Source organism: Cibotium barometz, chromosome 3 (genome assembly GCF_041138505.1).
Source record: "Cibotium barometz isolate CiBa-2024 chromosome 3, ASM4113850v1, whole genome shotgun sequence".
Lineage (NCBI taxonomy): Eukaryota > Viridiplantae > Streptophyta > Polypodiopsida > Cyatheales > Cibotiaceae > Cibotium > Cibotium barometz.
In genome coordinates, this window is record NC_141048.1 from 14,581,177 (window position 1) to 14,597,497 (window position 16,321).

At 42.9% G+C, this 16,321-nt stretch overlaps 1 protein-coding gene across 3 annotated transcripts in view; it reads left to right on the forward strand.

Annotated features, from left to right (window-relative positions):
* LOC147639737 (RING/U-box superfamily protein) overlaps positions 1 to 13,147 on the forward strand; it is a 39,568-nt gene extending 26,421 nt beyond the window's left edge. For 2 of the 3 annotated variants that reach the window (XM_086773437.1, XM_086773441.1), the window contains exons 10-16: positions 11,432 to 11,530; positions 11,612 to 11,706; positions 11,795 to 11,860; positions 11,942 to 12,029; positions 12,111 to 12,183; positions 12,394 to 12,457; positions 12,600 to 13,147. In XM_086773437.1, coding sequence (XP_086629563.1) covers positions 11,432 to 11,530; positions 11,612 to 11,706; positions 11,795 to 11,860; positions 11,942 to 12,029; positions 12,111 to 12,183; positions 12,394 to 12,457; positions 12,600 to 12,731 — 617 coding nt within the window. In that variant the 3' untranslated portion in view covers positions 12,732 to 13,147. The remainder of the gene's footprint in view (positions 1 to 11,431; positions 11,531 to 11,611; positions 11,707 to 11,794; positions 11,861 to 11,941; positions 12,030 to 12,110; positions 12,184 to 12,393; positions 12,458 to 12,599) is intronic. The other variant, XM_086773443.1, reaches the window with a different exon arrangement.
* Positions 13,148 to 16,321: the final 3,174 nt, after the last annotated feature.

Sequence of the window (16,321 nt, forward strand, 5' to 3'; positions counted from 1 at the left end):
GGTACGATGTGCTATTGGTCAGATGCGCACATCCTCACACCAGCTAGAGATTGAGACTGGCAGATTATTCAGAGGAGTACCAGCTGAGGCCAGGATTTGTCAGCTGTGCCAGATGGAGCCAGAGACAGAGTTACATTACATATGTCACTGTCTAGTATATTATGAGATACGAGGCCGTTTTCACTGCCTGTTTAGAGAGGGTTTCGGACCACTTTCTAGAGTCATGAGATACCAAGATCAGAGATGCCTCGGATTATACTTGCTGGAGCTTCGTAGACATAGAGAGGGTCTCTTGAGAGGGACGGGATCAGAGAGGGAGAGACACCTACAGAGGCAGATTACAGACTTCTTTCGACCAGAGATTGAGCAGTCAGGCCAGCAGGCATTGCAGCTAGCCCCAGAGTATAGCCGCACTAGAGGTACAGTGATTGATCGGGCTATAGAGCTGGGGCGGTCCAGGCGCCCCAAGATGAGAGGCCCATCTTGACACCGGCGGAGACTACATCAGAGGATCATGACCATACTAGCACGGCATGGGAGACGTCCAGTCAGAGTACTCACCATGGAGGACATTGAGGATATCCGCCATCGACCGATGAGAGACATCTTTGGATAGTGATGTGTATGATGCTTACCTTTGTTGCTGGAGTTTTCCTCCCAGATGTTATCCATTAGGAGCTCCTAGTACCGTACTTTTCCTCACAGTTATTTCAGTTTCAGTTAGTTGTTTTTAGCTTTTCTTACACAGACATTGTATCAGATCCACCAATTGTTGTAACCTTTTTGGTCTCATAGGTCATTTTGGCCTTTTGAAGACGTTAATATATCATTTCATTTCATTTCTCTCTTCTCTCTGTTTTTGTTTAAGTGCTGAAGGTGTCCCAGGAAAGGACCAAGGAGAATAACACAGCTAGGGTAGAAATCCCATGGGGCTGGTTGGTGTCAGCAAAACCCAAGGGAATGGTAGCCCCGAGAGTCCGATGCCATTTGGGGCATACCAAGGAAGGCTTTTGGGAAAATGGTTCCAAGGGGGCAAAGCAAGGATGCCATGATCAAACTCAAGAAGAAGACCATTTTAGTGTTCAAGGACATGGCATGAAGGCAAGGGGACAGTCTCCCGGGCATCTCACCTTGCCAATAACTGACTCATATAAGGCAATGATAGCCCAGATCATGTGAGACGGGACCATGAGATGTTGTAAGTGCCGCATGAGATGGGCCACAGGCACCGTATACAGCAAGGTATAAGCTCTGCCTTGCCTTTTCAGAAAGCTGAGCTTAATCCACATGAATCTAGGTTCCTCACCCCTTTTCGCTATTGTGACTATGTGGCTGAGATTGTCTCTAAACGCCACTCCCCTTGATCCTCGAAACCCTCCATCAGGTCTGGTTTCAGCTCTATATGCAGACTCCACCGGAAGACCTCTCTCCAAACTCTGATGAGTCTCAGTGTAGAAGACCAATTATCTCCCACATAGTCTCCGGGATCAGACCAGAGTGTCTCGTTGCAATTCCACACTGCTATTTTCAGCATGTCCTTTGTCCCATAGACCTCGTGCCATCATTGACGCTTTTCAGTGATGATAGTTGAAACCGGCCTCTGATAGAAAACCAGAGTGCGGTAGATTAGCAATCACCCGTCCACTTGTAGTCTAGATGATAAAACAAAACAGATTGGAGCTAGAGTGCCCAAATCTGAAAACACAGCGACACCTGTTGGCCCCAAAGCTTGGCGCCCCTTGCGGTATTTCTTTATTCAATTATAATAATATGAATGGCTAAGTACAACACAAAGATCAGCCAAGAGTTTACACCTGTATATCCAATCTGACGGCCCACAAATCCTTCGTAGCACAGAGGATCTATGCACGCAGATCTGTGTCTCCAAATAACACACTGTGCCTCCCTCTGATCAGCCAAGATCACTAAGCAGGCCAGCCATGGGCATACATCTGGCATAACTCAAGTGCATGATACATCATCTCAGCTCAAACACACATGTGCTGTCCAAACTCTGTCTCAACCCTTGTCAATCTGCCATACCCCTCCTCTCACAAGGGGCCAGATAACTCATATCTGCAACAGACATCAAGCAGTAGAAAGAGAGATAGATGAACAGAAACAAGGCTTACCAAGTTCAGCTCGTGAAACAGCACTGGAGGAAGCAACAGCACCAATCTGTACTTGCAGGCACTTGTATCCACAACCTTGCTTCACACATGTGCTTGTACTTGCCTGTACCCTCCTCCTGATGTTCACTCTTATGCTGTCCTTGAAAAATACAGATCTGAAAATCAGCACTGTACCCGTCTGTACCACCTCGGGATACGTGCCAAGAGTTGTACTTGCACAAGCAGCCTGCTGTCCTGATTCTGGTCGCTTGAATCTGTGTAACCAGGCCTGTCCAGCAACTGTCTGCACCGCCTGCAGCAACTGTACTTACTATACCTGGCTGTCCGTACACTGTACGGCAGTCGTACAGTATGGTACTGCTGTTGTACCTGCTGGTACAGCGTGACCAGACCCTGTGCGCAGCAGAAATCCTTGCAGCAGCTCCTATGCGCAGCCAGCAACAGAAGTGAAAGAGGGTATTTGCAGCAGCTCCGGCCGTACAGTGCTGTACGGCCGGTTTGCACTCAGAAAATCAGCAACAGCAGCACGGCTTCTCCAACGACCCTTCTCTTCTTCTTTTCCACGCTTGAGAACATGCGCTTGAGAACTCCTCCACGACTCCTTTCCCAAAAGCTAGAGAGAGGGGGAGGAGAGAGAAGCACTACTCCAAAAGTGGCTCCTCCCCAAAATAATCCCTAGGGTCCCAAACTTTAATAAGTCCCTAGGGCCACTAAGGCCTAGGGGCAAACTTTAATAAACATTAAAATTTAATGTTTCTAGTTCCCCCCTTCACACCTAGGGATGTCCACACATCTTAAACTCTGTCCGGGCACCCCCCATGTGAATCATAAAATATTCTGACTCTGCAACCACCATGCCCACACTTGTACTGTTCCATTTTCACAGGGCCATGACATACCCCCCTCTTGAAAAATGGCAAGCGTCCTCGATTGCATTCTGGTGATGCATCAAAATATCCAAAGTGAAATATACAATATGGCAAGATCAGCGTCCCAATCTCTCTAAGCCATACACATGTATCAACATTCACTGCAAACCAATGGCATAGTAATAGTCCGAGTTGTATACCACTGTGAACCATACATATCCACAAAAATCTCCATGTGACTAGTACACATATATCATAGAAGTCCCATAAACAGATGTACTGTCAGCCTCAGTACCTTCGAGTGAGTGAAAAACTGCACCAAGCGACCTCTAGATGTCATCTGAGCCTGTCTGTATCAAGGGAGTGGAGGTGCTACCCCCCTCTTGAGCATCAGGTAATGCTCCAGACCCATGCACTGCTGAACCTGAATGAGCCACAATAAGAGTCGGCTCTAACTCAAAGGCATCGCGATAAAGCTGCAAAACCTGAGGTGAATCTGTTAAGTCACCTTCCTCCATCCACTTCGCATCCATCGATGAATAGTTCTTGAACTTCACAAGATAGCGACGGGAAACTTTACCTCGTACCTTCCTTTCTTTATGTGCCAGTATCTGCTCTGGAATCAGAACCTCATCAAGTTTCTCAACTTCCGGCTGAGCCTCATCTGATACATCCTCAGGCACATCCCCACGGAAAGGTCTAAGAAGACTCACGTGAAAAGCATTGTGAATCCTACAGTGATCTGGTAACTTCAAACGATAGGTTACCTCACCAATCTTTTCCAAAACCTGAAAAGGCCCATAATATCGCATGCTCAACTTAGGGAATAAGCGCTCTTTACCCTTCATCTTCTTGAGTCTAGTCTTTTCAAAGCGCAAAAGAACCCAATCACCCAATGCAAACTGTAAATGACGTCTGTGACGGTCTGCGGCTTTCTTTTGCTTCTGCTGAGTTTTCTGGAGGGCCAACTTAACTCTCCGATAAGCTTCATCCAAGCTCTCCACATACTGATCAGCCTCAAAGATCTTATCCTTTGTATGCAAAATGGGTGGTACCTTCTTCCCTCCTTCTACAATCTCAAAAGGCGCCTTGCCTGTCGAGCTATGTACAGTGTTGTTATATGCAAACTCCACCAAAGGAAGATATTTTTCCCATTGTTGCTTGTGCTCTGACACATAACATTTGAGAAGATCCAACACTGTAGAGTTAGTCTCTTCTGACTGACCATCTGTCTGTGGATGAAATGACGATGAAAACTTGAGAGTTGTACCCATGTTGTCAGACAACCCTCTCCAAAACAAACTCGTCATCCGTGGATCACGGTCACTAATGATGGACGTAGGCAAGCCATGATACTTGAAGATGTTCGCCATGAACAACTTCACCATATGGTCCACTTTAATTGTCTTCCGCACGGGAATGAAATGAGCCTGCTTACTGAATCTGCATATGATAGTCCAGATGCCATCATTTCCCGTTTGTGTCCGTGGAAGATCAAATACAAAATCCATGGCAATGCTCTCCCAAGGTCTATCCGGAATAGGTAAAGGTTGTAATAACCCTGGTGTCTTCTGACGGTCAAACTTTACCTTCTGACATACGATGCATTGCTTCACAAAGGCATCAACATCTCTTCTCAAGGTTGGCCAATAAAAGAAAGTCTCCACTGCTTTGACTGTGGCGTCAATACCTCTATGACCTGCATACGGTAGAGCATGACTTTCAATCATAACCTTGAGTCGCAATGGCCTGGTAACACACAGTCTGCCATGCATCAATAAAAACCCATCTTTGAGAGTATAGTGCTCATGCCGCTGACCCTCAGACATCTGATCATATAACCTTTCAAAGTCCTCATCATGGGCATACTGCTCTTTCATTTCATCAAGCTCATGATGATAAGCAAGTGAAACTGCAGAGACCTGTGGCTTGCGTGACAAAGCATCTGCCACTACATTCTTTTTGCCTTCTACATGCACAATCTGAAAGTGAAACATTGACAAAAAGTTTGCCCAACGCATATGCTTCTCTGAAAGCTTAGTCTGCGTGAGGAAATAGCGCAAGGTCTGATGATCTGTCTGCACAGTGAAATCTGCCCCAAGCAGGTAGTGTTTCCATGTAGAAAGAGCGTGAATTACAGCCAACATCTCTTTCTCATACACCTGTAAATGCTTCTCAGCATCTTGCAAAACTCTACTCTCATAGGTTATCACATGTCCCTCTTGCATGAGAACTGCACCAATCTACTCTTGTCTTTATACAATAATCTCGTAGCTCCTTGGGCAGCCCACAACAATACTTCTCTACCTGCTCAGATAATGGCACGGCACGATAAGAAGTCACTGGGAGTAGAGCTTCCCAAAACTTCTTGTTATAATCCTCCAAACTATCACACTTTGAAGCATCTAATTTGTGCCATGCAGTCATAACATCCACCTCAAATGTAGATGTGAGCCATACGGAAGAGAAAACCTGTTTGAATTGGACCCATGTGGTGGGTGCTATGCCTTGCAAAAGAAGAGTAGACCACCACTGCAAAGCATTGCCCTTGAGAAAAGTGGCAGCTTTCCTCACCTTTGAGGACTCTGTGTAATTCCCACCAGAAAAAGCAGCATCAAACTGCTGTAAAAAGGTAAGTGCTTTCAATTTATCCTTGGCTCCACTGAATGTGTCAAACTTCACTGCAGCTCCCCCTTCCTTGTAATCCTTCGCCTTTCCCATAGGCGTTAGATTATCATATGGAAGTGGTTTCGAAAGGTTGCTGCCCCCAACATTCATACCCATCATTGGGTCAACATTTCCCATTCCCACACCAGGCATACCATACATCCCAGCCATGTTTCCATACATTCCATTATGCATACTTGGCTGCATACCACCAAACATATTGCCTTGCATCCCAGGTTGCATGCTTCCAAACATATTTCCAGCCATACCGGACTGCATACCACCATACATATTCCCTTGCATACCAGGCTGAAAATTGGCTCCAAAAGGCCCATACATACCCATGACTCCCTGAGGATAGCCCCCAGTCATGGATTGGAACACCGAGCCACCACCAAAATAACCTGGATGCATATTCTGCTGAGGAATAGGTGGCTGTCCATAGAAGGAACTCTGAGAGTTTGCACCATAAGCATGCTGCATGTTCGGAAACTGGCCAAAAGATGGTTCCTGTGGGATGGCACCACTATGACCCTGTGGAAGATTCTTTGAACGAACCTCCTCCTCCTTTTTCTGGGGCTCTGTGCGGGACTCTGTGCGAGATCTCATAAATTCAGCAAATCTCTCACTCTGTGTAAGCTGCATAAAAGTATCCATAACACTAGCCAAGCGATCTTTGAACCGAGCATCATCATCCTCTTTACCATGCACATCTTCTGGCTGTGTTACATCCTCATAAGGCTCAACATCTGCAGCCTGTTCTCCTGCAAAAATATCCTCAGATACATCTCTCTCAGGAGAAGTCTCTTGCTCTTCTTCTTCATGATAGAAGTACTCTTCCTCTGTATCTAGCTGACTTCATAGGGATGAGGCAAGGGGATGCATCTTCAGAGTTATGCAGAGCATGGGGAAGACTTCGAGATAAGGAGGTCTTGATCTTTTTCGATCTTGGGGCTCGTGCAAACTTCATCACCCCCAAGCTTGCAGCAAAGTTGGGCATCAAACCAGAGGAGATGGGTGTGTTGCATGAGGCTACTTTGGCTTGTCCTGGACATTCGGTTGAGGTTACACCAATCATTGGGAAACTGCGTCTCAGTGTGCAGACTTACACGGACAGAGAGGATAATTTCTTCATTATGCCTTTGGAGGGTTGTGATGTTTTGTTGGATATGCCTTGGTGCCATAAGGTTAAAGCGATAGTAGATACTTTCAATAGAAAAATCTCTCACTAATAAGAATAAGGAACACACTCTTGATGTAAAGCTTAAAAGGGAATCTATTCATGTTGTATCGGCCTCTACCATTTCTCGTCTAATAAAGAAACATCTTTCTGTTTACTTACTGTTTGTTAAAGAGAATCAGGATACTACAGATTCTAACCTATCTGAGTTGGATAAGGAAAGATTGGATTTTCTCAAAAGTTTTCAAGATTGTTTTTCAGAGGCTTTGCTAGGGGAATTGCCGCCTGCTACGCCTGAGGATCATGGGATTGATTTGATTCCTGGAAGTTCACCACCAAATAAGTCACTCTATAGGGTTCAACAAGAAGAGATTATGAGCCAAGTGCGTGATCTATTGGACAAAGGGTTCACCACTGCTTTTGGTATAAAAGAAAGATGGTTCTTGGCGGATGTGCATTGATTAAATGGCACTGAATAAGATTACCATCAAGAACAGATTTCCTATCCCTCGAATAGATGATATTCTAGATCGATTACAGGGAGCAGCTTACTTCAGTCGCATTGATCTGAAGAGTGGATATCATCAAATTCGCATCAGGCCAGAAGATGTGCATAAGACAGCTTTCAGGACAACTTTACTTACTCAAACGAAGCTCTCAGAGAAGCATATGAGATGGGCAAACTTTTTGTCCATGTTTCATTGTTCATGTGGATGGCAAAAAGAATGTAGCTGCGGATGCCTTGTCTAAGAAACCACATGTGGCCGCTGTCTCCATTATCTTTCATCATGAACTTGATGATATGCGAGAACAGTATGCTAATGACTCAGATTTTGAGTGGATTTTTGATCGTTTGACCGAAGGAGAGCGAGTTGATCATTATTCTCTCAAGGAAGGATTTTTGATGATGCATGACAAATTGTGTGTCACATCTCACTTGAGGCAGAAGGTTTTGACAGAATGCCATGCTCCGCCTTATGCAGGCCATCGTGGTATTGAGGCTACAGTGAAGGCTTTGGAGGCATTCTTTTATTGACCTACTATGCGCAGGGATGCTGATGCTTTTGTTCGAGATTGTATCATTTGTCAGAAGGCCGTCAAAAGACACTTGGGTTACTTCATCCTTTGCCTATTCTAGATAGACCGTGGGAGAGTATTGCTATGGATTTTATCTTTGATCTTCCTAGGACAAAGAGTGGGAATGATGACATCTGGACTATCATAGATTGTTTCGGCAAGCAGGCTCATTTCATTCTAGTTAGGAAGAAGATTAATGCAGAGCAAATGGTGAGGATATTTTTGACGAATATCTTCAAATACCATGGGATGCCCACATCTATTGTCAGTGACTGAGATCCTCGAATGACGAGTTTATTTTGGAGAGCATTGTTTGAGAACATGAAGACTTCGTTGAAGTTCTCATCGTCTTTTCATCCACAAACAGATGGGCAATCGGAAATTGCCAGCTCAGTTGTATTGGATCTTCTAAAGTGTTATGTTTCGGATCATAAGGAACAGAGGGAAAAGTATCTTCCTTTGGTGGAGTTTGCTTACAACAACACCATTCACACTTCGACAGGAAAGGCACCTTTCGAGATTGTGGAAGGCGGGAAAAAAGTACCTCCGATCTTGCATACAAAAGATAAGATCTTCGAGGCAGATCATTTCGTGGAGAATATGGATGAGGCTTACAAAAAGGTCAAAATGGCTCTTCAAAGGACTCAAGAGAAACAGAGGAAAGCAGTAAACCTTCATCGTCGATCATTGGTTTTTGATTTGGGTGATTGGGTGTTTTTGAGATTTAAGAAGGCTAGACTTAGGAGAATGAAGGGTAAACAGAGCTTATATCCTGAATTGAGTATGCAGTACTATGGGCCTTTTCAGGTGATTGAGAAGATGAGTGATGTGTCCTATCATCTTCAGTTACCGGATCTTTGGAAGATTCATAATGCATTCCATGTGAGTCTTCTTAGACCTTTCAGAGGTGCGGTGCCTACAGAGCAGGTTGATGAGCCAGAGGTAGAAGAACTTGATGAGATTCTTCAACCGGAACAGATTTTGGCACATAAAGAAAGAAAAGTCAGAGGGAAAGTTTCACGTCGATATCTAGTGAAGTTTGTGAACTATTCACCTATGGATTCGAAGTGGATGGAGGAGGGTGACTTGGCAGATTCACCGAGGATACTACAACTTTACCTCGAGGCTTTTGGTTTGGAGCCTACCTTAGAAAGTGCTTCAACAGGTTCAACTATGGATTCTGGAGTACTACCTCTTACTCAAGAGAGGGGTGACTCCGCTCCTTTGTCACAGAGTTCACTTGGATGAGATTTGGAAGTCGCTTGGTGTGCTTATCAGCACACCCGAGATACTGAACTGATAGTATATCTACCTATGGGATTTCTATGATATATGTGTACTAGTCACATGGTTTGATTCATGGATATACGAATATCTTCAGAGAATGGGGACGCCTATTCTAGACTTTTGTTTGATATGCATCAGTGTTTAATTCTTGTTCATGATGTACTGCTGATCGTGGGTCCACTGGGATAGCCATGAGTAGAGCGGTATAGGCGTTGATGTGTGGCTGGTTGCAAGTGATGAGAGAGAGAGAGCGAAGCGAAGGCTGGACTGCGGGTACTGTCAGCGCACGTGTGAGTGGCGGCTGCCTGCAGGCATATCATAGGCAGCCTGTAGCAAACAGCCCTACGGGCTTATACAGCAAGAGAGAAGGCGCCGTGCAGCAAGCGTGGACGCTGGACAGCAGCGAAGAGAAACGCCGGGCTGCAGCTAAACGCAAAGGCGACGGGCAGCCCAAAAACTCAAAGAAAAGCACCGAATAGAAATGCCGGGCAGCAAACGGCAAAAAAGAAAAAAAAAGCTACGTGGATTTCTTTTTTTTCGAAAACGCTCGAGCACCATGTATTTCATTTATTTTTATTTTTTAAAAAAAGAAAAGAAGAGAAGAGCTTTTTCAATAGTCTTTTTGAGGAAATCTCTTCTAGTAGATTTTTGGGGGAAAAGCATAGCTTTTTCCCCCAAACTTGTATATATAAGAGGCCAAGGCCCTTGTATTCCACAACACATCTTGGGTGAAAGCTTGAAGGAGATCTCCTCCCCGTGGATCAAGGAGGAATCTTCTCGGGAGTTGTGCAAGGGTTACGCGGACTTTGAATTATAAATAAATACCTGCGGGGGCGCCACGCTTTGGGGCCAATTGGTCTTTTGTGCAAGAGCACTCTAGCTCCACTTAAATATTTTCTTTTTCTTCCAAATTTATTATTCCAGTTCATAAAGTGTGATTAAGTGTGTTCACCACCCGTCAAGTTGCTGAAGGCCGATTTCAAGGTACATGACCAAAGAGCTCTCATATCACCCTAATACATCCCTCATGGGCCGTTGTGACATGGTGCTCAAGGTGGTAAAACTGAGCTGGCACGAGAAGGTCCTGTGATGATGGCCCGGATCCTCCTGTGGTGGCGTGGGGGGGGGGGAGAGAGAGAGAGAGAGAGAGAGAGAGAGAGAGAGAGGAGCTGATCCCTAAAAGGCAAAAATAGAAACCCTAAATCCTAAAATGCAGGGCAACCATGGTTCAGGAACCCTAAAGTGCAGAGAGAAACCCTAAAACACAGGCAAAAACCCTAAAGCACAAGATAGCCATGATGTTGAAACCCTAAAATGCAAGGAAAACCTAAAACGCAACTTGAAACCCTAAAACGAGCTCATATGAGAGAGAGAGAGAGAGAGATGCGAGAAAGCTATATATTGGATGAAGGTACTCTGAGCTACACCTGTGGTTTGGAGTAATTAGTGAGGGAAAGCTAGTACATCACCTGGCGGCTCTGCGGCCATTTGTAAAGTAATTTTTGGTAATATATCTTCTATTACGAAAAAAAAAAGAAAAAAGATGCGACAAAGCTCAAAAGAGAGAGAAGAACAAAAGGTCCGTGAGTCCAAACTTTACAATGAATCCATCAGGTAACTATATCATGGAAAAACTTTAAACAAACAATCTACCTAGATAAACTGTTTTGATATCTTTGATACTCTCACTCTATTTTGTGTTGGGTTTAGTTGGCTCATGTTTGTAAGTCCTCGTTATGAGGAGCAGCCATGTCTGAATAGCTTCACATCTAGGCTAGGTATGAGACACCACATGGGCCGTAGTAGCCAAATGGAATAGGGAGGTCTGGCAGGTTGCCAAATGCATGGACCATTAGCGAGAAAATGGGACACATCAAGGTTGCTTAGGATATCTCACATGAGCATGGCCACTTATCTATGCTTATTTGAGGTCATCTATGCAAGGTCTCATACATCCTTTCCTCACTTAGTAGGCATGGATTTATGCTGAAGGGTCTCCAATGGGTGCATCCTCATCATGAGACATCCTAGGGCTGGTCAGCCATGATTTTATTAGAGAGAGAGAAAGAAAGTTTTATCGGAAGGCCACTATATCTCTTATCTAGGATAATCAAACATGCAAGAGTTTTTCTTCTGGATCTTCCTTTTGTCAAGCATATTGTTGTTGTAGATCAATTATTTACAGCCAAATTGACTTTTTATGGTGACTTGATGGCTAGATGGTGCTTTCCACTGTGGACCACAAACTCGCCATCTTTTGTGCACAGTTTGCAATGAACTCATGCCGGAGAGATCAGACGTGAATGTCCCACAAAAATGTGTAACTCTGAAGTTCTTTCTTTTGAGATTTTGTAACCCTATGGACATTCTCTGTTATTAAGCTAGGGCTCGTGTTGTAGGTGCGGGATGTTGTCTTGTCTTCTGTGGTTTGTATTGGCGTTCCCAAAATATTTCTAGACCCAATGGTGTTCTGATCAATTGTACAAAGAACAAGGTGTCACTCAGGTTTTTTTTGGTTTTTCATTGTCTCTATCACACATTTTTTGATTTGTTCTTACATTCAAACATGTGGAATTTTGCAGATGAGTGAACAAACTATAGCAGACTTTCCTGGTGGAACCTTTCGGGGTAATGTGTACGAACAGGATGTAAGTGGACAGTCACCTCCTTATCAATACTGTTTTGTCATTAATATGGAAAAGCAATAATGTAGTGTGGTTGCCTTTCAGGTCACCAGGCGCTACATACAAGAACAAAGGCTTCAAATTCAGAATGTGGTACGTGAATGGCTCGGCAAGATGGACAGGGATGAAATTGGTACGACTCAAATACCTGCTGAGAAATTTACTTCCACCAAATACAAACATGTTTTCATGCGATTGTAAATGATGAATGCAGAAAAACCGGAGTTGCCTGCCGGGTTGCTTGGCAGTCGTCAAACTTCGTTCACTTCCGAATCGTACTTCTGCAAGTAATTCTTGAACTCCCTTTGCGAATAATTGTGCTCTCTCTCTCTCTCTCTCTCTCTCTCACACACACACACACACACACACACACACTTGCACGCGGCATGTACAAACTCACAAAAATACCCAAAAGGCCATGCACGTGTGCTCATTCACATGCACACCCGCACCTTTTTGGCTGACCAGTCCATGCTTGATCGTGTCCTGGTTTGCAGCCAATGTGCAGATACCATTGTTCAACACCTTCTCTACAAATTCCGATTGTCTTTACCAAAGAATGTAAGCATGAAATTTCCAAGCTATTGTAGCAGCTTTAAGTTTGAAAACCTTCGAGCCACTGCAGCAGTGTGCTTTTGCTACTGTGAAAAGGTCAATCAGGTAATATAGGAGCTTTTAGGAGCATTTGGTTTTCCGTTTTCAGGAACTGCCACCTGACGCAGCTGGAAGGGAAGACTGTTGGTATGGACGACTATGCAGGACACAGCTGCACAAAGACTCTCATGCACGGAAATATAATCATGCTTGTGAGCCAAGCTCCAGGGCTAGGGCATAGTTGGTACATTACATTTTACAAGGCAACACATGCTAGATGGTCTCATTAATGCCCTTCCATTGGAAGTCTTTGTGATGCTTAGCTTGTAAAATAGGCCTTATGCTCAGATTGAACCCTTAAGCTCAATGTCTCAACTGGAAAAAAGAAGTCTTTTTTGTCAGTGAACTGGAGCTAGAGATGAATTGTAAGTCATTGACAAGGAATCATTCCATTCTTTGGCTAACTAAAACTTTTAAAGATTAGAAAGTCCAATAATATCTAGCATGATTCTTCGGAAATGCATTTAGAATTAATAAGGGTGACCATTGACCAGAAAGATTCTTCTTTTGTGATTTGACAAGTGATCTTATCTTTTTCTCTTTGTAAAGTCCGTATAAACACAAGGTCTTGAATGTTTTGATTTTGCTCTATAATCCTACTATGAAGTACCAAAAATTGGCCTACTCAGCAGTTTGTTAGGTTTTGGAGAAGTTGAATGGTGCAATTGCTCACAAAATTTGCACATCCCTTAACCACTATTTTTACAATAATAGGTTGAAACATTAGTCAAGAGGTGGGTCACAAGTTTCAAGACCAATTATAAGGCAACAATGTCATGTACTATGGAGGATGATGGGGGGCAGGTGCATCCTTATGTATATTGCAACCTAACATGACAGAAGCATACGGTAGCAGGATATTGAAAGAAGGTAAGCTCAAGGATTTTCTAACCAATGTAGATTAGAGCACAGCTTGATTGTTCAAAGCCACCACATTGAATTCAATGCCCACAAGAAAGCTACATATTGTGGCCTTCAATTTTCTAGTAGCTTTAGAGAAGATTGAAAATTAAAATAAAGAAGAGTGTCTTACCCTTGTTTGAGCAAGGGCCTATGGTAAGAGAGAAGGCACACCTTGAGTGTGGATGGATCAAGGCTAAGTGATTATGAAGAAACGGATTGCACAAAAAAAAAACACTATTGGGACAAGGCATTTATAACTCTATTCTATTTTTTGTATGGTATATAAAGTCTTGGTTGCATATTTCAAACCTTGTATCTCATATGTAAATATGTACATATATGTATATGTATATATATGTGTGTATGTATATACATATATATGTATATGTACATGTACATATACATATATATGTATTTGTGTATATACATATACGTATACGTGTGTGTACACACACGATGTTGTATATATATACATATATATGTATATACATACATACACATATATATACATATACATATATATATATATATATATGTACATATACATATATACATATATATGTATATGTATATATGTGTGTGTATGTATATATATATGTATATGTATATATGTATATATGTATACATATACATATATGTGTATATGTATATATATATATGTGTGTGTATGTATATATATATATATATATGTGTGTGTGTGTGTGTGTGTGTGTGTGTGTACATATACATATATATGTATATACATACACACACGTATATATACATATAAGATACAAGGTTTGAAATATGCAACCAAGGCTTTATATACCATACAAAAAATAGAATAGAGTTATAAATGCTCCAGCGGTGTCAAGCATATTGGCTAGCTCAAGTTCATCTACTCAAATGATCACATGGCTATCTTCCAGAAACGGTCGGATGCTTTACCAGCTCAAACACCCCGTGGCTGTCTCTCAGATAATTATTCCGCCCTTGAGGAAGACCACGTCAGGTTTTGTGTGAGCCACTACTCACCGCTTGAGAACACCTCCCAAGTTGCTGCTGCAGGTTTGCGTAGTATCAGTGTTGTAGTAGAGGCCGTCGACCACCTAGTAGAGGTTCTTGTTGTTGCTTTAGCCAATTATTACAGTGTCACAGAGATCGTCGATTATACACTGCTGTGGGCATCACACAGAGTCATCTTCAGAAGTACAACACATAGAGTCACAGTATGCAAAGCACACTGTTTAGCTCACTGTAGTGCTCTCTCCAGATTTTCTCAACCCGATTAGCAAGAGTGAGAGCATCTAGTTGACAGTTTAGAACCCTCAAACCTCGAGATGTTGGCTATGTTTCAAGCTAGTTAAAGAACTCTCTGTAGTCCCTTTTCCACAATGGAAGGATACTTCTCCTCAATCTTTAAGATGCTACCCAAACTAGAAGAGATGCTCTACTTTCCCATAGTTTACACACAGTTATGCTTCACTCTTGTGCCACTCAAGAGTTGAAAAAACACAGACTATAGTTTATGATAATTCTCCTCTCAAAGTAATGAAGTACTAAAACAAAAGCAAGTGTGCCACTCACTGATTAGTACTAATGTATGTTGTTTAGGAAAGTTGTAGCTTCATAGCAAGCTTTGTCTTCACCAAGGAGTACAACCGTCTAGAGTGTGAAAGTGCATTGATCGTGGGAATGGAAATCTCAAGGGTGGTCCCTCAACAAGTCCTCAAGCTCTACCACTCCAATGCTTGGACCTCTATAATCTAATCACTTATAAGGGAGAAGCTAGCAAGCTTCCTCTCTTCTCACTCCATCTCTTTGTCTTTCTCTTTCTCTCAATCACACTTCACATCTAGTTAATCATAATAAGGAAGAATCAAGCAAGCGTACCTCAAGCACACAACACGCACTCAAGCACCCACGAGTTGTATATTTATGTGGAGATCTGGCTTTTTTCTTAATAGTATCCTAGGGCTAATAGTAACCTGTGTGGTCACCCTTCCCTGTGTTGTTGGAATATTGTTTGGCTTTTGGTTTCTTGTCGGGTTAGGAATCCACACCAGCTTGTCATCAACTTTCGTTGGCATTTTGAGGATACTCTCTCTCAAAATCCACACATGTTTGGGTTTTTTGTTCTTGGGCTTGGTGGGCGCATAAGTGGGTCTCGGGTGTCTTCGGTACTACCACACTTGCTTCATCTCATTCTTTGGGGCTTTATGAGAAATTGAGGTAGCAGGATTGAAAGTATTGGTGGTTGCTCAACTTTGGTCTCTCTTACAGTGCCTCCTCGGTTTTTGAGGAAGCTTTTCCTCCTTTGATTGGGCTTTTGACTCCTTGACTATCAGTTTTAAGGGATATGGTGGAGGTTGATTAGATGAGACTTTGAGTTTTTGGATAATTGCACCTACCAATGGCTCAATGGTACCTGCTTCTTGTAGTAATAATATCAGGAACTTTTGGATCTCGGTAGAGATCTGTCCCGGCTCTTCTTCAACGAATAGAATGCTCACTGTCTCTTCTACTAGCTCGATTGTGGCCATCCTCATGGTCCAATCTATATTGTAGTCATGTGTAGTAATCCATCCCCTTCAAGAGATGATCTCTTTAGGCATTTTTCATGTAGTCATAACATAAAAACTACCTTCCACACGGGCAAGAATTGATGTGGAAATTAAGTTTTAACATCCCTTTACATTCATTATGAAGACCTGAGATTGTTTGTATGATTGCTAGTGTAGGATCAAGGGCATGTTTTCCTTGTCAAACCCAAGTCTCGTATGACATTAAGTTTCTTCTTGCTCCTATATCCAATAAAGCAAGTCTAGCTATATACTCCTTGTCTATGGGAAAGTCCAAGTAAATTGTGGGCTTCACCTCTTTCTTCTC